The sequence below is a fragment of the Peromyscus californicus genome, unplaced genomic scaffold (assembly GCF_007827085.1).
Source record: "Peromyscus californicus insignis strain IS unplaced genomic scaffold, ASM782708v3 Scaffold_7__1_contigs__length_154581171, whole genome shotgun sequence".
NCBI classification, from domain to species: Eukaryota; Metazoa; Chordata; class Mammalia; order Rodentia; family Cricetidae; genus Peromyscus; species Peromyscus californicus.
The window spans coordinates 143,537,418-143,561,835 of record NW_026294595.1 but is presented as its reverse complement, the minus strand read 5'-3'; the positions used below and the strand labels follow the sequence as shown (position 1 = coordinate 143,561,835).

At 51.7% G+C, this 24,418-nt stretch overlaps 1 protein-coding gene across 7 annotated transcripts in view; it reads left to right on the top strand.

Moving 5' to 3' along the window:
• The window catches only part of Nfatc2 (nuclear factor of activated T cells 2), a 133,299-nt gene that overhangs the window by 15,499 nt on the left and 93,382 nt on the right, over window positions 1-24,418 (top strand). For 4 of the 7 annotated variants that reach the window (XM_052723901.1, XM_052723903.1, XM_052723900.1 and 1 more), the window contains exon 2: window positions 19,729-20,773. The exons of 1 other annotated variant lie outside the window; for it this stretch is intronic. In XM_052723901.1, the coding sequence (XP_052579861.1) occupies window positions 19,729-20,773 (1,045 nt within the window). The remainder of the gene's footprint in view (window positions 1-19,728; window positions 20,774-24,418) is intronic. 2 more of the 7 variants (XM_052723905.1, XM_052723904.1) reach the window with 1 other exon arrangement.

The following is a 24,418-nucleotide window of genomic DNA, read 5'->3' as shown; positions in this document are numbered from 1 at the left end:
GGATGGTCAGGTCCCCAGGACATCCCAGAGGTAGTGGAAGTGATGTCTTATCCTTCTGAGAGTGGAGTCGGTGGAGGGGTGTGTGCCCAGGGATGCCAGGGAGGCTGCTACAGAGTCTGACAATCTTACCCCTGAGACAGTGGCCCTGCGGCATCCTGGAAGCCGGTTGTTGGGGACTTTGTGTTGAAACTAAGGAAGAGGCTGTGTGTCTAATGCTAGAGGGTGGTTTGCCTTGGGTGTCAGGAGGCTGGCCCATTTCCTCTCTGAGTTTACAGTCACCGCAGGTGGACCAGCGAAGCTTGCTAAGTGATCTTCCACCAGCCCCTCACCCATGCTATAGCAGATGGGCACCTGGGTGAGGAGGACACGGGTTATTTCTGCCTGAGTTCAGTCTGTGCCTTCATTTGCTCTCAGCTGCTGGGGGCTGGGCAGACGCCCCCGTCACTTCAGTATTCAGTAACACGCTGTCAGGCAGGAGGAGGCTCTACGCCAAGCCTCACATTTTCTGGTTAGAAAGCTTGTTGTCTGGGAGCAAACAAGAACCTAACCGGGCTTCCTGATTTTAACAGCTCAGCCCATGCTTGTGGCAGGATCAGGGGCAAGGCTGCTGGCAGCCTCCAGATGCCCCAATGGCTCCAGGCTTGCTGGCATCTGGTGGAGCCTGGTGCGTAGGAAGGGCTGTGATGCTGGCTGGGGAAAGATGTCGGTTGCTGAGTCCTGGTGACATTAACCCTTTCCCCCAGCAGGTTCCTCATGGACGACCTTTGGGAAGAGACTTGCTTGGTGACAGTTTTGTGTTTTGGCTAGAGGTGGTGACAGTGGTGGGGGAGCGGGTGTTTGTGTTTCAGAGTTCCATTCTGGGGACAGCCTTCCATTGAAAAGACACAGTTAGGACTCTGTAAGCCAGCCACACATATCAGTGGTCTCTGCATTCATTAAGATTAAAGTCATGTCTGGCGGTGTGTTCTCAGGTTTACAGTCTCTCTCTCTCTCTCTCTCTCTCTCTCTCTCTCTCTCTCTCTCTCTCTCTCTCTCTCTCTGAGGTGAGGGTGGAGGGTGAGGATTTCCGGGGAAATAGTTTCCAAGCCAAATCTGGTGGGAGGTGCTTTTTATAGTTTTTCTTGGCAAGTGGGGCTCGGCGGCCATCAGATGGGCAGCTTAATGACCATGTGGAAGCCTAGTAACCTGTGATGTTGTTTTTTTAATAATAAACTTTATTTTGGGGTTCCAGTTCCCCATTTATAGAGGCACTATGACAGTAACCCAGAATTCCCATATACCCAGCACCCTTCCCTCTTGTTCTGGGCCTGGGGCGTTAGCAGGGTATATCTATTTGGTGCTGATCCTTGGTCATTAAGAAAAGTTCATGCTTTTTCGGTGTGTGTGTGTGTGTGTGTGTGTGTGTGTGTGTGTGTGTGTGTGCGCGCGCACATGCTTTCATAGCCTTGAAGTACTGTGTTAGAAATAGGTGCTATAGATATGTTATATGCAGCCTATTTAATTTATGTCTGTGACAGGGTATCATGTAGCTTAGGCTGTCCTGGAATTAGACAGCTTCCTTACCACAACATCTTCAGTGCTGAGATCACAGGCCTATGCTGTGTTTTGAGTTTTTCTGTTGTTTTTCTCATGGTTAGATTAGGGCTAGAGGTGTTTGGGAGATCATAGGAGTGTGGGGCCATTCTCTTTTTATGTCAAGGGTACATACTGCCAGCTTGATTCACTGCTGTTGACCTGACCTTCCCCGGAGGGGAAGGACCTGTGAGTTCCTTCGTGGTGCCTCCTTTCCAAATTGTATTCTTAGGAAAGTCACTCTGTGAGACCCTTGCTCAGGTGAGCGAATGATGCTCTGGGAATCTGTTGGAAAGTGAGGTCTCTGGGTGTAGGAGGGGCAAGCATCACAGAAGGGACTTCATGAGACTTGAGAGGCAGATGTGAGATCATCTCTGGGGTCAACCCCTCTCTGTTTCTTCATGGTAAGACTCCCTGAGAGCTGTGGTGAACTTTATCTTGATATAGGTCTAGGATGATAGTGTCTTAATGATGTGCCTTAAGTTAGCTGGCCACGAGCCTAGCACAATCCATGGGAGGAAAAGGGTCAACATCGAGACAGATGCCACATGAAAACCTGTGAAGGCACATAAGAAAGTTTTGGGAGGTTGGATCATTGGCAGCGGTGGGATGTGGACTGGCCCACGGAAAGCAAAGAACCAAAGACAGGAAGAGTGGGCTAGGCCAAGTCACTTAACCTCTTTTTGGCCCTTGTTTGCTTATTTGTAAGTGGCTAAAATAATAGTTCTGTCACACAGTGTCCTCTGAGTGAGTTAATCCACTGAAATTAACCACAGTGGGTTTTGTCTCTAGCATTTTTTAAACCCTCCCTCTCATGGTCAGCATGAGCCATTCCTCAGTCACTCATCCAGCTAATTTCCTAAGCACCTATTATGTTAGATCCTGGGGTGCCCCCATGCAAGACCCAGCTCTGCCCGTGCTGAACTAGTGTCCCTGAACAGGCCTCTCTTGTCTTGTCTTTTCTGAATTCATTGGCTGGTCCCTGAAGTGAAGGATTACATTGAAGTAAAGATTGTAGGCATCTTTGTCTTTCTTTCTTTCTTTCTTTCTTTCTTTCTTTCTTTCTTTCTTTCTTTCTTTCTTTCTTTTTTTTTTTTTTTTTGGTTTTCAAGATAGGGTTTCTCTGTGTCGCCTTAGCTGTGCTTAGCTGTCTTGGAACTCTCTGTGTAGACCAGGCTGGCCTTGAACTCACAGAGATCCACCTGCCTCTCCTCCTGAGTGCTGGGATTAAAGGTGTGCACCACCATCACCCAGCCATCTTTATCTTTTTTAAAAAAATATTTTATTTTTAACTGTGTGTGTGTAACTGTGTGCAAGTATGTGCATTGTGTACATGCAGTTGTCTGCAGAGGCCAGAAGAGGGTGTTGGATCCTCTGAAGCTAGAGTTACAGTTGGTTGTGAGCCACCCAATATAGATGCTGAGAACTGAACTCTGGTCCTCTATAAGAGCAGACACTCTTAACTGATGAACCATCTCCCCAGTCCCTTTTGCCTTGCTTTTGACCTTGGTAGGAGGACCTCAAATGCTGGTGTAGGATTTAGATGTATGCATTTGTTATGTTCAGAAGATATCCATTCCTGTTTCCCTGGGAGTTTTATTAGGAACGGGACTTGAGTGCATAAAAGACATGTGAGTGTCTATGAGAAAATATAATCTTATTCTTAGACCTGTTGTATATTGGTTTATGTAGTAAGAGGTCAGCTAAGTGTAAGTATTTAAGTATATACTATAAGTAAGGTCATCATTCCCAGTATAAACTCTACTTGGCCACTATGTATATTTTCTTGTGGTGGTGATATCAGTTTGACTGTATAGTAAGGTCCTTTCCAGCAATATTCCTAAGTGATGCTTCTCTGTAAGAGTCTCATGCGTGTAGTTGGCCTTAGGTTTCTCTCTGATGCTGAGGAACTTGTGGGAATCAGTTCTCTCCTTCCATCACATGGGTTTCAGGGACGGAACTCAGGTGACTGGGTTTGGTGGCAAGTCCCTTTACCTCCAGAGCTGTCTCACCAGCCCTATTTATGCCCTCTGTTTCTATAGGAATCAGCTTTGGTATCTAAGTGTATCTAAGAAATGATCCATGTCATCCCACTGGATTTCCACATTTATTTTCCTGGAGGTGTGTCAAGAGCACTTTTATTTCTCTCCTAGAGGATGAGTTGTCCAAGTTTATCTCATGTAGAGAACTGGATGAGGGTTATAGGGTCCTGGCAGCTGCTGATCACACCCTGGAGAGGAGATGTGCTGCTGTTGGTGGCCCCTTCCGTTAGAGTGCCCCTGGGAAGGTTTGTGGTTCAGTGGGTTCTTCTTCCTTCCAACTTGGAATTCCCCGGGAGTCCGTGGTCACCTCCAGAAAGTATCCTATCACCTGGGTGCTATGTTGGGGACAGATATGCTGGCAGTGCTCAATACCAGTTTGCCTCAGTAGGTCTGATGCATTCCCTCTCTGACTCCCTTTTGGCTCAAGTGTACGGGAGCAGCCCTGACCTTGCTGAGGTCAAACACGGGCTCCTGATCATTGCTTGTTGTTTTTCAGTCTGTTTCCGCTTTCCTTACACTGCTGGGCTCACACTCTTTGAAAAGCTGATGAAAACCACAGATACCGCTCACACACACACACACACACACACACACACACACACACACACACACACACACGCACGCACGCATGAAGTGGCTCAGTGAACACACATATGTCCTGAGCACAGCATACACACACACACACCCTTCACCGGTGTCCCCCAGGGGACTGCCTCTCCCAGCTCCCACTGCCGTGTGCTTTTTACAACATTTCTCGAGGGAGTCCTGGACTGATCCCTCGTGTCACCTGCACTTCAGCTTGAGAACACCTGCTCTCAACCCATTTGAAAGGGACAATGAAAACCTCATCCTTCCAGCAAACACATGGCCTGTTGGTTTTGTGCCAGGCCCAGTGGGTGTGCAGATGAATGAGACCTGGTCCCTGCTTTTGCCTGGATACCGTGGAGCCAGTATGGGACACAGCCTGGTAAACAAATGGGGACAAATGAGGTGCTGTGATATAGTAACTGGCTTTTGTTGGTCTGACTAAAAATAGGCCTGTATACTAAGTAAGCTGGCTTGCTGGACACACATGACATCCAGAGATGCTGCCCTTTGTGTCACGTTAAAGACAAGCCTTAATGAACCCACTTTAGACAAATTAGGTCTCCAGGTGCCCCAGGAAAAGGGTGCAGAGGCCTGATCAGGGAGGCAGTGGGGCTAGAATGGTTCCCGTCATCCTCGCTGGAAAGGCTCACTGTCCCTTATCATTAAGTTCTGATCTGGAGCAGAGCCACATAAACCCCGAAAACAGCAGCACTCAGATTGTCTCCGGGGCTCGCTAGCCCCAGAAGGTGGTGAGCTGAGTGCAAGAAATGTAGCTCACATATCGGCAATGCAAGACCTCTCTGGAGTCGGGGCACCTGGGGTCCGAGTCTTTGTTCAGCCTACAGCACACAGCCAGAGGGTCTCCAGAGCACCCCAGAGCTACAGCCTCCGACTGTGTCCAACAGGCTGCCCTCGTGGTAGCCCCTGTATGTGATGATCCTTAGAAGTGGGAGGGTTGGCGCTTCTCTCTTGGGCCTTACACCAGCAAAATAGAATTGGGGACATAAGGGAGAGTTTGCCCCCCCCCCCCTTCATCTCTTCTCTCTCTTCTCTCCTTCTTCCTCTCTTCCTCTCTCATCTCATGTAGCCCAGGTTGGCCTTAAACTTTCTCTGTAGCCAAGGATGACTTTGAACTCCCGATGCTTCTGACCCCACTTCCCAAGTGCTGGGATTACAGGCATGTACCACTACACCCAGTTTGTGAGGTGCTAGGGACGGAACCCCGAGATTTGTACAAGCTAGGCCAGCACTCTTCAGAGATGAGCCACATCCCCCAGCCTCTGTTTTTGCTTCTTTCTCTGTCATGCATGCTTCCTGGGGGCACCTCAGCCCTTCTCCCCCGCAGACTGTGCAAGTCAGAGCATCACACGTAAAACTAGAACGCTCTGGTTTGACTTGTTGGCTATCTGGAGACTGGGCTGAGCGGAACTGCCAGGCCTGCGGCCATCAGATGGATACAAAGTTGCTAAGGCTCCTTCGAGGGCTGCTGGAGGTCATGTGACTTTGGTTCCTGGCTCGTGTTTCTTATCTGTGCCATGGGTTGATGAGGACAATGGGCCCCACTGGGGCAGAAGTGAAGGTTCAGCGAGGTGTGGGGATTCCTGCCCCAGCAGCACGGGCTTTGTGACTGTGGATGGGCCCTGACAAATCAGGGTGTCCTAAGCATCCTGGCTCCCGGGGGAACTGAGAGCCTTTTCCTTCGGCCTTGACGTATCCTGAACCAGAAGAGCAGATGGGCCTTGAGGGGTGTGGTGTCTGTTGGCTGCTGGGCTCCACCCGGTGCCTGAGCAAGTCAGCTAGCTAACCCAGAAGTCTGGTTCTGACTCAAGTCTCCTGTCCGTTCTGCTCAGCCCAGGAACCCTGCTGCCTGCAAACGCTTCCTCGGTTGTTCACATTCTGTGGCTGGCAAGTTCTGGAGGCCACTTTGAGGGTGATGTGGGGTGCTCCCAGGTGTGTGCTGAGCCAGGCCCAGAAAGGAACAGCCTTGAAAATGCAGCTCCATGATGGGTATCCTGTGGCTTTTCCCCAGAGAGGACCTCCTCCCTCCCCAGCACAGGAAATAGCCCCAGGCTCCCAGAGAACTGTGGCCAACTCACTTCCCAGGCTGCTGCTCCCTTGGACCTAGAGGTTTTGTTGGCAGTTTCCAAACTGAGTCCAGGCATCAGGTAGGGTGGAGCCGGGGCTGTTCCGGGGACGAGGCAGGCTGCCTGCTGCTCCCTCTGGAGCAGAGGGGACTGCCTTTCACTTTCCCTCTGACCTTCAGTTACTAAACTTTCCCCCAAATATGCAACAGTAGGGCGATGGTACACTGGGCTGGCATGCTGTTAATACAAAGCCACTTCATCTACATCTCCCATCCCGTGGCATCTCCCCCCAGGGACTTTATGTATAATTCACCTAGTATTTTATAGTTAGTAGATTAGAAGGTGTCAGTCAAAGATATGGGCCCCTGAGAAAAATCAAGCAGCTGCTCTTGGGGAAGCTCAGGGCATTGGACCCTGGGGCCCCCAATATCAAACCCTCGTGTAGAGTGCACAGTGCACACACCCCTGGCTTGAGTAGTGATTCAGAAGTCATGTCTCCAGAGGCAGCATTGGTGCAGTGGGGAAAGGGGGCCCCTTGCTAACAACATGAGCTCCATCCCCAGGACCCACGTGGTGAAAGGAAAGAAATGACTCCCACACGTTGTCCTTTGACCCCCACGCGCATATCTGAGCACACGCACTAATAATAAATTAAAAATGGTGCCAGCAAGACGGCTCAGTTGATAAAGGTGCTTGTTACCAAGCGGGACAACCTGAATTGATCCCAGGAAACCACATGGTAGAAAGAGAAAACTGGCTCCTGCAGGCTGTCCTCTGTGTGTGTGTGCGTGCACACACACACACACACACACACACACACACACACACGCGCGCGCGCACATAACATACAAAGGTAAAATGTAAAAAAAAAAATATTTTAAAGGAAATTCTTTTTAAAAAGTAAAATGAGAGGCAGGTGGATCTCTGTGAGTTCGAGGCCAGCCTGGACTGCCAAGTGAGTTCCAGGAAAGGCGCAAAGCTACACAGAGAAACCCTGTCTCGAAACCCCCCCCCCCAAAAAAAAAGTAAAATGATGCTTCCAGGGTTCAGCACAGCTTTTTGTATTGTGTTTTTTGTTTGTTTGTTTGTATGTTTTTGAAACAGGGCCTTATGTAGCCCAGGCTGGCCTCAAAGTTATTGAGGATGACTTTGAACTTCTGATCCCCTTGTCTCCCTCTCCCGAGTATTGGCAAACCAGTTTTCTAGTTTTCCTTTTTGTTGCTGTGATAAAATGCCGACCCAAAACCAGCACGGGGAGGAAAGGGTTTATTTGTTTGACTTTCATGTCCCAGTTGCTGTCCATCACTGAGGGAAGTCGGGAGGCTGGGACAGGAGCTAAAGCAGAGGCCTTGGAGGGACAAGGCTCCCTTCCTCTGGCCTGCTCGGCTGGCTGCCTTTCATACACAGCCCAGGTCCACCTGTCTAGAGGGGGGCACCTCCCACAGTGGACTAGGCCCTCCCACAGCAATTAGCAATCAGGAAAGTGCCCCAGCGACATGCCCACAGACCAACCTGACGGAGGCAGATTTTCAGTAGACGTTCCTCGTCCTGGGAGTGTCAGATTTACAGCCAAGATCATCCACCACACACAGTTTAGGAAAAGTTGCTGATAGAACCCAGGGCTTCTGCATGCTAGGGCCACCCTGTGGCTAACTGAGCCACATCCCCACCCGCTAGGTGTTGTCCCTGTCCCCCAACATTTCTGATGCACAGCTGGCTGGATCTATAGACAGAGAAGGCAAGAATACAGACAGCCAACGATCAGAATCCACGCTAAACCTAAAATAGTTAACATCAGCTGTCCAGCGTTCAAGCCTCACTGTTTCCCAGGGGGGTTTGCTGTAAATTTGTTTACATTCAGCCCTAAAGACCCTTGTGTTGTGAGTGGTCGGCTCGACCTTTGCTCCCTTTATCTTTGAAAATCCCCATCAGTCAATTTTCTTAATGTTTATCTGTTGAAGAAATAAGGTCACCCCCCACCGCAGGGCTGTCCTGTATGCCCTGGATATTACTAGATGTACCATCCCTGTGAAATTTTTTTTGGAGGGGGAGGGGCATGTCTCTCTGTTCCTTACAGATCGGCGTGTAGTTTGTGTGTGCACACATGCATTTGCATGTGTGTGTCTGTCTTTATGTACACGTATGTGTGAGCCTGCATGTGAAGGTCAGAGGTTAACTTTGGGAGACTTTCCTGAGCTGCTGACTTGATTTTTTTGAGGCAGGTTCTCTCACTGACCTGGAACACACCAGTTTAGCTGGGCTGGCTGCTCAGCGGACCCCTAGGCTCTGCCACCATGCCTGGCTTTTTTTTTTTTTTTAATGTGGGTGCTGGGTTTTGCAGTGCAAACACTTTACCAACTGAGCCGTCTCCACCCCCCTTGGCCTTTACTTCCAAAGCCCCGTGCCCTGGATTTTAATGTGTTTTCTTGCTGCCTTCTAGCAGGCTGAGCTGGAGGCAGAGTGGGGAGAGTTCCTTTTCCTGAGAGGGCACTGGGGCCCAGGCTGCCTTCTAATCTAAGGATTTGGAAAAGGGCCTGTTTGAGTTAATAAAGTGCGTTTCTCCCAGCCAGCCCTTCCCCGTGAATTTTAATTGAGCTATGCCTGAGCGAGCTTTCGGAAGGCAGGAAAGTGGCCTGCAAAGCATGGGATTTGTCAGGGCCTTATCCAAACAGACCTGCTGGGTCTGCCTGCAGATGGGGGCTGCTCCGTGAGGGGAGCCCCTTAAGCCAGAAATGCTTGAGCAGTCATCTGAAAGGCTGAGGGAAGGGGGTATTTGCCTGCCTAATCCTCAGAAGGTGGGCTGCAGGTCTGAAACCCACAGGGCTGATGTCACCTCTGCTGGGTGGATTGGGAGGAATGTCTTAATGACCAGGTGCTGTGTGTGTGTGTGCGTGTGTTTGGGAGGGGGGATGTGAGCTGATTAAGCATGCCCACCTCTGGAAACATGGCATCCATGTTATGTGTGCGGGGTGGGGTGGGGGTAATAAGTAAGACACGTCCTGTCAGTACGGTATTGGTGTGTTTGGTCTGAGTCCCTGGTTGAGGGTTCCATGGCCACATGGTCACCAAGAGGAAGCTTTGCTTGCAGGGGTCAGGCTTTTGAGGGACTGGGAATGAGTGAGGGGGGTCTCAGCTCCTGGAGGAGGCTAGCGTGGACAGAGGCTGCAAGGAAGTCAATGGCTCTCTAGCCTCATCCCTTCCTGCCAGGCTGCCACGGAGTGGACGGGCTTTGTCTGTGGGAGGATTATCTGAAGGCTATTTTTGGTGAATTCTTCTGACCAGATCTTCCCTTCTGCTTTTGCTGAGGAAGCTCTCTCATCAGCTCTCCAGATCACAGGCTTGCTCTCCAGGACCCGTGGAGAGGGGGTGGTTGATGAAGAAATGAAGTGGTATTCACATGAAGCAGTACCCCCCGCCCCCCGGCCCCCCACTTCTGAGAAAGAAACCTATTGAGCCATACAGGAGAATCCTAGACTGAGCAGAAGTGAGGCAGGGACATCCTTGACTGTGTGACTCTGTTTCTGTGACATTCGAGGCCACTCAAGCCAGTTTAGGGCTAGAGAGTTCAGGTAGTTTGCTTATTGGCTGGGCTTGGGGGAAGGAAGCCCCTGGGGCAATAAGTCTTGGGTAGGTGTACGCGTGCGTGCGTATGTGTGTGTAAAAAGCATGAGGTAGCTATTCAGTATTACCGTGTGGCACTGCGTCAACGATGTCTATTTTTTGTATGTGTGACCTTGGGGGATTCCCTGCATCTAAGCCTCAAGTTTCCCCATCCCTCGCAGTGAGGTGTCGGTAATGCTGGCCTCTAGCTTGTTATAAGCTGCTGAAAGGGAACACACGCAGGCTGGTGGCATAGTGGACATCAGTTATCAGAAAGACAGCAAGCAGGAAGGTGACTTGGATTCCTGAAGGCAGGAGACCCCCACCCCAAATATCTCAACTGCCAAAGCGCCCCTGGCCCTCTGCTCAAGGGAGGCCTTGAGACTTGTGGGGCACACATGCCCGGCGTCTTCCCAAGCAGCCCAGGACACCATGTTTTTGCAAGCCTCCTGCCAACTGCTGCTCTGCTGGACTCCTTGCTCTGGGACCATCCCCTCCTGTGTCAGCGTCGTTGGCGCCTGGCTTGGTGGCAGACTGCCGGAGGTACTACCGAAGCTGCCTCTGTCTGTCTGGTGAAGGCAGACAGCTGTCTTCTCTGGGGCAAGGTCAGAAAAGATGAGAGGGTGCCAGGAGGCCTCTGCCAGCACCTCCATGCTGGCGAGACGAGAGGGTAAACGTCCCTCGCCTTCTCTGGTGTTCTTGGACCCACTGATCTGGGTGGAATTTCTCAACTTTCAGGGCCTGTCTGTATGTGTCACCTCTGAATAAAGGGTGTGACAACCTGGATCTTCTCCTTCACACACATGACTCATTTATGGGGAGTCCTGTCACAGCTGCCCTCTGTGTGCAGTGAGGGAGGGGACTGGGGATTTGGGGGAAGTCGAGGGTCGCCTTCATTACTTACAGGTCATTGGTGACTCTGGACAACGCTTCTTCCCAGATGGGAAATCCGCTGCCTTCCTGCCCTGCAGTGTGGTTCCTGCAGCCACAAGAGGTTAGGGGAGTCACAGGCCTCGATCCCCTCTCCTTGCTGCCAATCTGTGTTGCCTGGCTATGGCATGTGGGTGTTACCATGGCGACAGACTGTGATGCCTCAGAGCCAGACCTCAGATGTGAGCTCATGAAGGGGTGGGTGGGTTGGAATAGCCTGGACAGGGACCCTCAGATCTGCAGTGCATCCTGCTGTGGGGCGGTGTCCCCTCCCCCCACAGGCACTTCCTATGGTTCCCTAGTGAGGTCTATTTTTGTCATTCGATTCCACTTCCTAAAAATTCTGCCTGCCTGGACTTAGACACTTGAAAGGCTGTTTCCACAGTGTTCCTCCCTCTGTCTGTCTCTGTGCGTGTGTGCGTGTGTGTGTGTGTGTGTGTGTGTGTGTGTGTGTGTGTGTGTTTGTGTGTGGTGTGTAAGTGTGCTTTGTGTGTGTGTGTGTGTGTGGTGTGTAAGTGTGCTTTGTGTGTGTGGTGTGTAGGTATGCTGTGTGTGGGTGGTGTGTATATGTGTGCTGTCTCTGTGTGTGTGTGGTGTGTGTGTGTGTCTCTCTCTCTCTCTCTCTCTCTCTCTGTGTGTGTGTGTGTGTGTGTGTGTGTGTGTGTGTGTGTGGTTTTCTTTTGGGGCAGGGTTACAGGTTGACCTGGAGTTCACTATGTAACCCAGGCTGGTCTCAAACTCTGAGAAACTGTCCTGCCTCAACTTCCAAATTCTGGGACTACAATGTGCCCTGGTTTTCTTTCTTCTTTTTTCTCCCCAAAGCTCCCTGTTGGCCAGCACCCTGGCAGTGAGTGGGTTCTGGCCTTGACCATGGGTCCGTTCTTGAGTGTGAGCAGCAGGCAGGAAGCAGAAGAGGAGTGGCTGGTGGAGACAGTGGCTAGAGTGTGATTTTAGCTCTCCCTTTGGGGCAAACAGAAGGGCTGAGAACTTTCTAGAAGAAAAGAATTGGGATCTTAGGTTGCCAGGCCAACACTGGCCCCACAGCAGGCTCTGTCCTGGGGGCCCCTCATTTCTCTGCGTCAGAGTTAAGGTGTCACCCTTCCAGAAATAGTCTCTTTCACTGGAAGTGGAGCTCAGTAGTGGTTGTGGGGGTGGGTGGAAGGGCCAGGTTGCCTCAGACTGTCTTGGCTCTGCAGCTTAAAAGCTGTGCAACTTTGGGCAGATTACTCACCCTCTCTGACCCTCATTTTCCCCATGTGTAAAACTGGGAGAGCTATATTGCTTGTTTCATGGTGTTCTTGGGAGAAAAACCCACCGGTCTGTGTAGGTTGTGTGTGCTGGTCTTGGCATAAAGCAAATGGCACAGGTGTGTTGACTCTTGACACTTCTGTTATGACAAGTAGCTACGGAGTCACTGTCACTTCAGCGGGAGTTAGTGACTACACTCCCAGGCAGCTGGGGGATGGGTGTGAGGGGCACAAGTCTCGGGAGGGAGAGTGCTGGAGGCTTTCTCTAGCTACTTCTCACACTTCCAGAGGTCAGCACAGTCTGGGATGCCAAGAGAATTCTTGAAGTGCTGACTGGTCCGTTTTATTTTTATAAGATTCCTTCCTCTTTTACAAAATGCTTTTAAAGAGGTTGAGGCTAGCGTGAGCCACACTGTCGAATCAAATAGGGAAACCATAGCAGGGGAGGTCTGAACTGTTGCTTAGAAGATTTCCTGGGTGTCTGTTGTAAATGTGTTTGGGGCTTTGTGTGGAGTAGACAAGCTGCCCTGTATATTACCCATGAGGACAGAGTGTACCAGGCCTCGCGTCAGGGATGAGGCTGAGTCCTGGGTCCTTTGGACTCCATGAACTAAAAGGTGCCGAGTCCCCTGTGAGCAGTCTCTCACTCGTGGTAGGCTGGCCCAGCCCCTGGCGGGCAGACTTGTCCTGCAGTTCCAGGGACATTGGCAGAGGATCCCCAAGTCTTCTCAGGGCCCAGATGTTGTTGAGCCCTAGGACCTGGTGAGAGATAACTTCAGGGGTCAGCTCTAGAACCAAATGGCCAGCAGAAGCCGTGGGGAGCCAGAGAGACAGTATGAGCAAGGTGCACAGCTCCTGGAGATGGCCGAGCAGCCGAGGATGCTTCCTCAGGTTCCAGGGTGTGGCTTACAGGCGATACTTCAGGCAGACTCAGCCTCTGCAGAGTGCAGGAAGTGTGGGTTGGAGCTGCAAAGCCCAGAGCCACAAGCCTCAGCCTCAGTTGGTATTGCAAGGCTAGGGGACAGTTGGGTGGCCTGCTGTTGGAGTGGGTGGGGCAACCGATCAGCTCCACACCAGCCCTGCTATAGGGTACCTTGGGTTGTAGTAGATCCAGAATCCCCAGCTCAGGGTGGATATGCTCAACCGGATCCCGCTAAGGACTCTGGGTAGGTGAAACCAGCTTGCTGTGCCTCCATCTCCTTGTCTGTGGAAGGCAAGCAGCTGTCCCTGCTGCTCAGGTAGATGTGAGTGTTAAATGCCGTACCACATGCAATGTGCTGACTCCAGTGGCTGGTGGGTCCATTTCCAGCATTTTAGTTAATCCACCTCTGCATTTTGGTAATTAGCATAATATAATAATATTGAGCTTCAAAAAGCTCACCTTCCTGGGGTAGAGGGACAAATCAATGACTCTGTCAGTGGCTGTCACCATAACACTCTTGAGGAGTTGAACTTAGAAGTTGCTGTCGTCCATTCTGGCTACTCAGGTACCTGTCTTGATAGACAGCCAGCAGCCCAGGAGAAGGGTGCTTGAGGCACGGAAGGGAATTCTGGGCAAGGGTAACATCGAAGCGAAGTGTGTGTGTGTTGGGGAAAGAAGAGAGAGGACCCAGAGCAGCCATGGCTCCTGCCTTCTTCCTTCCTTTGGGGACTGACATCTCAAGGGAAGGCCAGACATCTCTCATGGCGGGTGGCATGGAGGTAGGCCACCAAGAGTGCATGGCACATAGAGAGAGCTGTTTCCTCTTTAAAAAAATATTTATGTTATGTTTTGCCTGTGCACCATGTATATATGCCTGGTACCCTCGAAGATCAGAAGAGGGTGTCAGATCCCCTGGAAGTGGAGTTACAGATGGTTGTGAGCTGCCATGTGGGTGCTGGGAATCGAACCTGGGTCCTCTGGAAGAACAGCCAGTGTTTTTGACCGTGAGTCCTCTCTGAAGTCCCAAGCTGTTTTCTCTTTGAGTTGGGAGAAATGGTGTCTCAGTGGTGTGCTACCAAGTCTTGAGTGCCTTTCTAACCCAGGGTTCCCCTCTGCTGCCTGCACACCTTCACACGGGCACACTCGGCAGGGTCACAGCTGCCTGCACACCTTCACACGGGCACACTCGGCAGTGTCACAGCTGCCTGCACACCTTCACACGGGCACACTCGGCAGCGTCACAGCTGCCTGCACACCTTCACACGGGCACACTCGGCAGCGTCACAGATGCCTGCACACCTTCACACGGGCACACTTGGCAGCGTCACAGATGCCTGCACACCTTCACATGGGCACACTTGGCAGCGTCACAGAAAACCATGCTGCCTTGATGGTGCTAGCAAAACAAGATGTTTAGTGTTTGACAAAACCCAGCCACCTCTGCCGGCCACACAAATTATACCTCAAAGAAAAACCTTGTGGGAGGGAGGAGGTGAAATGCAGGCTTAGAGCCTTTGCCCGCATGGTTTGCTTGAACGTAGTTACCTTTTTTTTGGGGGGGGGGTTGGGGGTGTCGTACTACGGATTAAACAGCCTCACATATGGTAGGCACGTGTTTCATCACTGAGATACCCCTCCCCCCAGCCCTCTTTACACTTGTAATTTGACATAGGGTTTCACTAAATTGTCCATGCTGGCCTTGAACTCACTCTGTAGTTCAGGCAGGCTCTGAACTAGGCAATGCTCCTGCCTCAGCCTCCGAGAGTGGTGTGAATATTTCTTTTAAAATAAAAGTTATGATGTGGGGCTGAACAGATGGCTCAGTGGTTAAGAGCACTTGCTGTTCTTCCAGAGAACTAGAGAGTTCATGTCAGCTAGCTAGTCCACAACCATTTGTAACTCCAGCTTCAGGGAGCTCTGATTCCCTCTTCTGGCCTCTGTGAACATGTACACTCACAGACACACACACACACACACACACACACACACACACACACACACACACACACACATTCTACATGTTAAAAAGAAAAGATGAGAGTGGGGTTGAGCAGACATAGTAAGTACATAATATGTAGAGACAGTACCACCGACAGCCAAGATCATGCAAAGAGGTTTATGGAAACCCTCCTAAGAAAATCAGCAGTAAGGTGGTTCTGAGATATGCTGGCTTCCATCTGGGCTATGGGCAGGTGAGGGCAGTGAGACCCAGCAGGCACATGGACTGTTTCCAAAGAGCCCAAGAGTGAGGATCCCAGCCACTCACGGAAAGATGTTAATGGCTGGCCATTTGTGAGATTTGCTGTCAAATCCCCGAGAAGGCAAAGGCTGTTCATTACCTTCACACCCGCGCTTGCTGTTAAACATTTATAGACTTGGGGGAAGAAAAGAGAGGGGGAAAGGAAACTGCCACCAGGATGGATTAAACCAGTGTAAACACTGCAATACTAGGCTCAGTGGGGCCGGTTGCTCCTTGGAGCTCCCACATGCGTGTGGTGTGTGTGTCTGGCTTGGTTTCTTGAGACAAGGTCCTACTTTGTAGTCCAGGCTGTCTCTGAACACACAGCATTTCTCCTGCCTCAGCCCCCTGAGGGCTGGGATTGTGGGCACTACCACACCCCATACTGGTCTATGCTGCCTCCGGTTCTGGATTGCTATGTTTTTGAGGCAGAGAGTTCTAATATGGCTGGAATTTCTGTGCAGGGCCGGTTCCTGGTTTGTAGGGAATGGGTTCTCAGAACATCATTGAACTTGGATTTGATGCTGATTGGCCTGTAGGTTAGACATCTGTGCTCTGTGTGCTCTCTGCCAGGAAGGTAGGTGTGTGTATGTGTGCGTGTGTGTGTGTGTGTGTGTGCGCGCGCGCGCGCGCATGCACACACAGCACCAGCTCAAGTTCAGATGCATCTTCACCCTGGCTGTGCCTCGTATGAACTCTAGTCCTGCAGACCCAAGCTAGAAAAATCAAAGCCGTGAAGGAGTCAGACGTGCTTTCCCCCTGTTCTAAGTGAGGCCGTGGCACCTGGAGTGGGTGGGGACTTTTCTTCCGCCACTAGCCAGTTAGTGGCAGAGCAGGGCTGGGTTCTGTTTCCCTCCCTGTCAGCAGAGTTTCATCGTCACATATTATGTTCCATGTCACCCCCACCTCCCGCCACCTGCTCCACAGAAGCTAATTGTGTTTGGGAAATTTAAGTTGGTTTTCTCTGCAGAAAGTTTCCTTTTTGCAGGGTGGCTCAGTGGGTAAGCAGGAGGACCAGAGTTCGAATCCCAGCACCCATGTAAAAGAGCTGGGCACAGCTGTACACTCCTGGAACTCCAATGCTGCTTGGTAGAGACAGGAGGTCATTGGAGGTCACTGGGGCTTGGTGGCACCAGCCGAGTTCAAAGTTCAGCGAGAGACCCTGTCTCAATGGGACTAAGGTGGAAAGTGACAGAACAGAACACCTGATGTCCTCCTCTGGCCTCTGCGTGTGCCTAGGTGTGCACACATGCACACACGTGTGCACACACCCCCAGATGTGCCCCTCCCCTTTTAGACAACCCACCCACCCCGTGTTCACCTTGCCCTTTCTTCAATGCTGAATCTCAGTGGCCACTGCCGCTTGGTGCAGAAGGACTTTTTCTGGTCACTTTAGAATGAACCAGAGCCTTCCCCAGCCCCAGAGCTGCAGACACTAACCTCCTCCTTATACCTCTCCCACAGATGCGAGTGTCCACATAGGGTGCGTTTCTGAGAATGGTGTTAAGGGCTCTGGGACACATTTGGGATTTTGATGGATGCTTCCTATCCAGTCACCCCTCTCTAGAGATGGTGTCCTCTGCCTCATGGTCAGACAGTGACATTTTGGAGGAGGGATGTCAGTGTCCCAGGTGGCTTTATGGGGATTCATTCCTTTACTTAGGAATGCTGGCATTCCTCTCTGTTGAGGGCCCACCTTGTACCAGCTCCCGTTCAGGTGGCCGAGGCTCAGTGTGCCTCAGGAGAGTCCTCATGGCATCTCTGATTAGGAGAGAGGCAGACTTGCTAGTTAGTAGTTGATGCCACAATTACTTCACTAGAATTGGGAGACATATGGGGTTGGAGCAGGCACCCCTGGGAAGAGTGAGCTTTTCAAGCTCTCTGGGAACACAGGGACAGAGGCAGAGCCTGCGGACATGAGTGGGCTTTAGTCCCACAGAGATGAGGGAATGGAGCTGTTGAGATAGAGGGAGTAGTGGCTGCAAGGTCCTGGGGCCAGAAGAAAGTGGGTGCTTTCCCCCAAACCCCACTTTGCCTGGAGCCCCAAGAGAGGAAAGGCCGAGGGTGGGTAGACAGACCCCAGCCATGCTGGTCCAAGTCCTCATGTTAAGAGTGGTGGGCAGCCCTTTGGGAGCACTCATCTGGAATGGGGGCACCATCTGGGCATTCTGAGGTCAGTTCAGCTAAGCTGGAGTACACTTCCTTTATTGTGGCCCAGAAAAGGCCCAGAAAGGTCATGGATCACCAGGGTGTCTAGCCTAGCTCCCCAGAGCAGGAGACCCCATTCCTGGCTTGCAGGACCCCGGGGCATGGCTCTTTCATTCATTCTCTTCATCACGTCACAGTGTTGTGGAGGCCTGTCAGTACCAGGCACTGTGGCGGGTGCCAGGCAAACAACACTAACCTGTAGTGGCTGTGGACACCACCTCAGCGGAGCTGAGAGTCAGGAGTAGACCTACCAACTTCCGTAAAGGGCCACAGAGTAAATATTTTAAGATTTGTGGTTCATATAGACCCTGCCAAAACTCTCAGCTCTCCAGTGAAGAAGCAAGCCGTAGGCCCTATGCGAACAGACATGGTTGCTTTATTAGCAGACAGAATGTGGGCCCTTGGGCTGTGTTTTGCCCGGCCCTGCTTTAGCAGGACAAGTTCACTAAACACATGCATCAGAAGTGGTGGGAGTCGGTGTGGGTGCAAAGGAGATGTGGCGGGAGATGGGGTTGGGGGCGATGTTTTGGGGGACAGTCTATGGAGGTGCTGGTAGAACAGATCCATGGAATAAGGAAGATCTTGAAGGGAGAGGAGACAGCTCTCTCAAGGACTCTGAGCAGGAACTGCTTGATGAGAGGTCAGTGGGGCCTGTCTCTGAGTTGTTTGGGGGCATTGGGCACAGGTGGAGTGGAGAGACAGGCTGGTGACAGGGACAGACTGGGCCCATGATGACCTCAGGCCTGATCTAAAGGGCCAGAGGAAGCAATGAAGGACAGTTTCCCAGAGTGGACATTGGACAGAGGGGACTTGGGGAGACTGAGATAGAAGAGGGGGCTTGACTCAAGATGGACATGAGTTGCAGGGAATACTGAGGCCTGGTCTGTGTGTTGAGAGGTCAGAGGTCAGGATTTGTCGGTGGCTGGGGTAGGAGTCACGAGAGTTGAGGAGCCAAGGCTGACCACATTCCTGATGGAGAAGGGAGAGCCTTGGAGGAAGAGTTGGTGTGGGGGTGGTGGGGACCGCCATCCCTTGGTGGCTCTGCAGAAATTCCCCAGTGAGGAATGTAAGGGACCAGGCTTGGAGATCAAGGGACAGAGTGAGGTGACTGAGCAGCATGGTCTGCTGGAGTGACACTCTTTTTAGTGATGGGCCCTTGAGATGGTACAGCAGAAACCCAAGATGGCCGCTGCTGTTTAAGTCTCCCTGCATCCCCTCCCACTAACAGTTTGGGGGCCCCATAGCCATGATCCTGACTTTTGGGAACTCAGGGGCTCCTTAGAAGGAGTTCTGAGTCTACTAATTCCATGTCTTTGGGGATTCTTGTCCCCTCCTGGGTCACATCTATAAAGGGACATGAAGGAGCAGGTAACCCTGGTTCTAGAAAGCTTCTCACACTTAGACAAACACAGACTTCATGGATCCTAGAATCCCTGTGGCCCCTCTGCGTCCCGTGGCCACATCATACGTGTGAAATGAGGAGGCCAGTTGCAGCCCCGGAGAGAGCAAATTCGAGTTAAGGGGCTGTGATCCACACTGATACGAAGTAACCTCACTGGGGAGGGAGGCTCAGAGTGCACTATACGATAAATAGCTGGAGCACTCACCGTTTGGCTGTGGGTCTGTGGTGCCGTGAGCTGTGGGAGATATAAAATTCACTTTAGCAACTTTCACTGTGTCTATGATCATGCAGGTGTGTATGGGTGTGCACGTACATATGTATACATGCACACGGAGGCCAGATTTGGTGTTGGATGTCTTCCTCAGAGGCTCGCCACCTTCTTTTTTATGACAGGGTCTCTCACTGAACCTGTAGTTCATGGATTTGAGTATATGAGCAGGCCAGTGAGCTCTGGGGATCCCCATCTCTGCGTCCTCAGTGCTGGGGTTACAAGGATGTACTGTCATGCCTGACTTTTATGTAGGCTCTGGGATTCAAACTTGGGTCCTCATACTCGCATACCAGGCAGTTAACACACCAAACCATCTCTCCAGCCCCTAAAATGCACTTCTGAGGGGCAGGTTTAGGTTCAGCCTGGAGGCTACTAGGTCAGTTTGCCTTCCACACTTCAGCCAGCGACTCAGCTGGTGTAGCCAACGCCTGTCGTTCTGGACTCTTCTTGAGGGAATTTGGGATCAAGTAGCTTCTTCACTTTCCTTGTGGCAAGCTCAGGGTTTGGCATGGTGGGGTATTGAAACCAGCCAGCGACAGGAGCCCACGCCCACCCATGACTGTGACTCTGCACCCCGGTTCTGCTTTAGAGGCTTAAAGACCCCCTCCCCCTTCTCTTTCCAGAAGAACCGAACGCACATAAGGCCATCAGCTCACCCTCCGGACTCGCATACCCCGATGATGTCCCGGACTATGGCCTCAAGCCAGTCAACCCCCTCGCCAGTCTCTCTGGCGAGCCCCCCGGCCAGTTCGGAGAGCCGGATAGGCTAGGGTTCCAGAACTTTCTGAGCCCCGGCAAGCCAGCGGGGGCTTCGGGCCCGAGCCCTCGGATCGAGATCACTCCATCCCACGAACTGATGCAGGCAGGGGGGGCCCTCCGTGGGAGAGACGCCGGCCTGCCCCCCGAGCAGCCGGCCCTGGCCCTGGCCGGCCTGGCCGCCAGCCCGCGGTTCACGCTGCCCGTGCCCGGCTTCGAGGGCTACCGCGAGCCGCTTTGCTTGAGCCCCGCTAGCAGCGGCTCCTCCGCCAGCTTCATTTCTGACACCTTCTCCCCCTACACCTCGCCCTGCGTCTCGCCCAATAACACCGCCGGGTCCGACGACCTGTGCCTCCAGTTTCAAAACATCCCTGCTCATTATTCCCCCAGAACCTCTCCAATAATGTCACCTCGAACCAGCCTCGCCAACCCTGAGGACAGCTGCCTGGGCCGACACTCGCCCGTGCCCCGTCCGGCGTCCCGCTCCTCCTCACCCGGTGCCAAGCGGAGGCATTCGTGCGCAGAGGCCTTGGTGGCGCCCCTGCCCGCAGCCTCACCCCAGCGCTCCCGGAGCCCCTCGCCACAGCCCTCGCCCCACGTGGCACCCCAGGACGACGGCATCTCCGCTGGGTACCCCCCCACGGCTGGCTCTGCTGTTCTCATGGATGCCCTCAACAGCCTGGCCACCGACTCGCCCTGCGGGATCCCCTCCAAGATATGGAAGACCAGTCCTGACCCGACCCCCGTGTCCACCGCCCCGTCCAAGGCGGGCCTGGCTCGCCACATCTACCCTGCCGTGGAGTTCCTGGGGCCTTGTGAGCAGGAGGAGGGGAGGAATTCCGCTCCCGAGTCCATCCTGCTGGTACCACCCACCTGGCCCAAGCAGCTGGTGCCGGCCATTCCCATCTGCAGGTGAGTGGGGCTTTGAGAGCTGTGTGTGCCCACGGGCACTCTAGATGCTGGCTTTCTTGTTGTTTACCTGGAATTTAGTCACATGGATGTCATTTAAATCCTGGCTTAGACACCTTGCTGGCTCTGAGTACCTGAGAGTACCTTAGCTTCCCCAAGCCTTATTTGCCCATCTGTAAAATGGGTAACATGGGTGTCTCTGATACAGCAGGTGGTTGTGGGAGTTATTGTACAATATGCGTGATGGCTGTCCCCTAGGGCACATCATTTACTCCTTCATTCAGCAAGTACTAATAAAGTTCCTACTGTGTGCTGGATTCCTTTTCAGTACAGATAGCTGTGACCTGGGCAAAGAGTGGACCTCAGCATGGAACACCCGCTTCCTCATTCTAAGAGGAACTGTGTGTGAGGGGCATCTATTGCTGCCTTTGGACTGTGCTCGGTGATGAGGAGGCCCAAAGAGCAATAAATTGCACAGGGCTCAATCCTCAAATAGCTTCAGAACCTGGCAGGCCGAAGCGATGAGTGTGGCTCCCAGGGTAGAGGCTTCGGGATGTGTGAGGACTGAATGTGTGTCCTGGCTCTGCCATTCATTGCCGGTGTGGACGTGGGCATTGTGCTGTCCTTCTGTTGTGCCTGTGACAGACATTGGTAAACAATCATGATTCTCTCATTGAGCACACTTATGAGACTGTTCCCAGAGCAGACATCACTAATCAACCAGGACTCCCCTACCCCAACCCCTGCATGTTTACTGAGCACTTCTTTGGGCCTTGTTCATTGGCTGTGAGATGAGCATAGAGTAGTACCTACCTCACAGTGACTTTTTCTTTTTCTTTGAGAACTAGGTAAAATGACACACGTCAGGGTCTTGGCTTAGAGCCTGTTCAGAGTAAGAGCTCAGAGGAGGGACAGCGGCTGCCATCACGTTCTTACGGGGCATCTTAGTTTCTTTCCGTGCTTCTGCACTGAAACACCCCGACAAATGAAACATAAGGAAGGAAGGGCCCACAGGTCCGGGGTGCAGCCCATCGCGGTGGGGAAGTGAAAGTGTCAGGAGCCTGAAGCGGCTGCTTACGCCACGTCTACGCACGAATGCTTGTGTACAACTTTCTGTTTCCTTTTTATACAGTCCCGGATCCCAGCCTAGGGAATGGTGCTTCTCACTGTGGGTGAATCTTCCCACCTTAATCTCATCAAGATGATCTGGGCACACCTAGTGGCCTGTCTCCCAGGTGATTCCAGAGCTCACGTTGACAGTTGAGATGAGCCATCACTCTGGAGCTTTAGGAAGGACTTCTTTGCTGACAGGCCTGTGCCAGGAGATTAATCTCGTGGTAGAGTGACGGTGGTGACATCCGTAACCACCGATGCCCAAGGAGGCCTGCTGTGTGCCAGCAGTGTTCTGTGTAGCATCTCGCTTTTTCCTCATGTGAACCTGGGCTGGTGTTATCTGGCATTTAAAAAAAAAACTTCATTTGGACGCTGAGGAGAAGGAGGTGACTGAGGGGACATGGGCTGCCCTTTCCTCTCTGCTCTGTCTGCCAGCTGAAGCACAGGTGGCCCGGGCTGTCACTATCACCCGTGTGCTACCCACATGGTGCGGCTTTAACAAACAGAACTTTCTCACCTGATAAAGCATTGTGTTGAGTTGAGCGGGGTGTATGTGTGTGTGTGGTGGGGGGGAGACTGAGCTTGTCAGCACCTCACAGGCTGCGCTGAGTGGGAAAGAATGCACTTGATGGACGGATGGTCTCTGCCATGAGTGCAAACCAGGATGTGCCAAGGAACCTGTAGAGGCCCACAAAGGTTCCTAGTGAGATCTGAGCTTGCTTTACCCAGCAGGGCTGCATTAGAGGATTGCTTGTCCATGTGCATGGTTTCTAGGTGATTGGAAGGGTCTATACTTGGCTGAGCTAGGGGGAGGTCTTTTGCTCCACCCCTTGGCATTCCTATAAAAAGCCCTTTAGGAGAGACAGGAGGGGACAGTGGATTAGGATCCAGGCCCTTTCCAGGCTATCCTGTGTTTCTGTTTCTCTCCCCTCTATCCTTCTATCTAAATCTCTTATCCCTCGTTCCTCAGGAGTACCCTGGGTAAAATGTGGTCTCCCAGCTGGGCTCTCACAGGAACCCACGTATGTGCTACTTCATAGGACCTTTGAATGTGCCAGTCTTTGAAATAAAACTGCTTGTCTGCCCACCCACCCACCTATTCATCCATCCATCTACCCACCTATCTCTCCATCCATCCATTTATCCACCAACCTATCTGTCCATCCATCCATCCATCCATCCATCCATCCATCCATCCATCATCCAACCATCCATCATCCATCCATCCATCCATCCATCCATCCATCCATCCATCATCCAACCATCCATCATCCATCCATCTATCCATCCATCCATCCATCATCCATCCATCCATCCATCATCCATCCATCCATCATCCAACCATCCAACCATCCATCATCCATCCATCCATCCATCATCCACCCATCCATCTATCATCCATCCATCCATCCATCCATCCATCCATCCATCCATCCATCATCCCAGGCATCTATCCCATCTACCCACTTAATATTTTCTGAGATCCTACCCAATGCCAGGGTTGCTCTAAATCATTCCATGGTGAGACTTTTCTCAGTCCCGTTTAAAAATCAGTTAGTAAGACAAGAGCCGTGTGGAGATGAGAGCATGTCCTAGACTTGGAGTTAAGGGACTAGAATTGGAGCCCAGCCCGTGTCTCACCCTGTGATCTTAGGTAACGTTTTATGTTTCCTGAGACACAGAAGGAAGGTTCTGGGTAGATTTTCAAGACCTTGGTTGACTTTCTAATGACATAATTCTAGGCCATGTTGAGTAGCTGTTGTATATACTGGGTGGCGTTGAGACTCCAGGAAAATGAAACTTAATACCTGCCCTCAAGGTTTGCTCTCTGCATCTGACACCATAGCCAAATCAGAGTCCATAGAAAATGATGTGTGTGTGTGTGTATAGCACATATATGTGTGTATGTGTGTCCCTGTATATGTGTGTGGTGTGTGTGCATGTACATGCATGTATATGTATGTGTGTGGTATGTATATGTGTGTGCCTATACTACGTGTGTGCATTTTCAAAGGAAAACCATTAGTACTAGTGTCATTGACTACTCTGATGCTAAGATCCCCATAGGATTTCAGTATACCTACTTCACAATTGAGGGAACTGAGACCCAGGGAGTTGCAGGTATCTGCTCAAAGTCACGGGGGTCAGTGTTAGGGCTGAGACTTGAACTTGGGGATGGAACTCCAGTCATGATATGGTGTCCCTTTGAACTTTACATTGGGGTTACATACTTGATTCGCTCATACCCAAGCTAGATTCCTCTCTGGGCTTCTGGGATGCATTGCTCAGTGGCCCATCAACTAGTAATTGTGAATGGACCTGAACTCACTCCCAAATGCACTGCTAGTCAAGATAATCAAATACAGAAACTCTCTCACTTATCCCCTGGTCTCTTTGCCAGAAGACTGTAGCAGACTGTGCCTAAGAAAGGTGACGTACTTAAGTTCATGGTGAAGTCAGGACATACTTCCGGTTGCCACTGAAGCATCCCTGCACTCACATTTGCCCTCTGGAAAAGGAAGTTTTGAGAGGTTG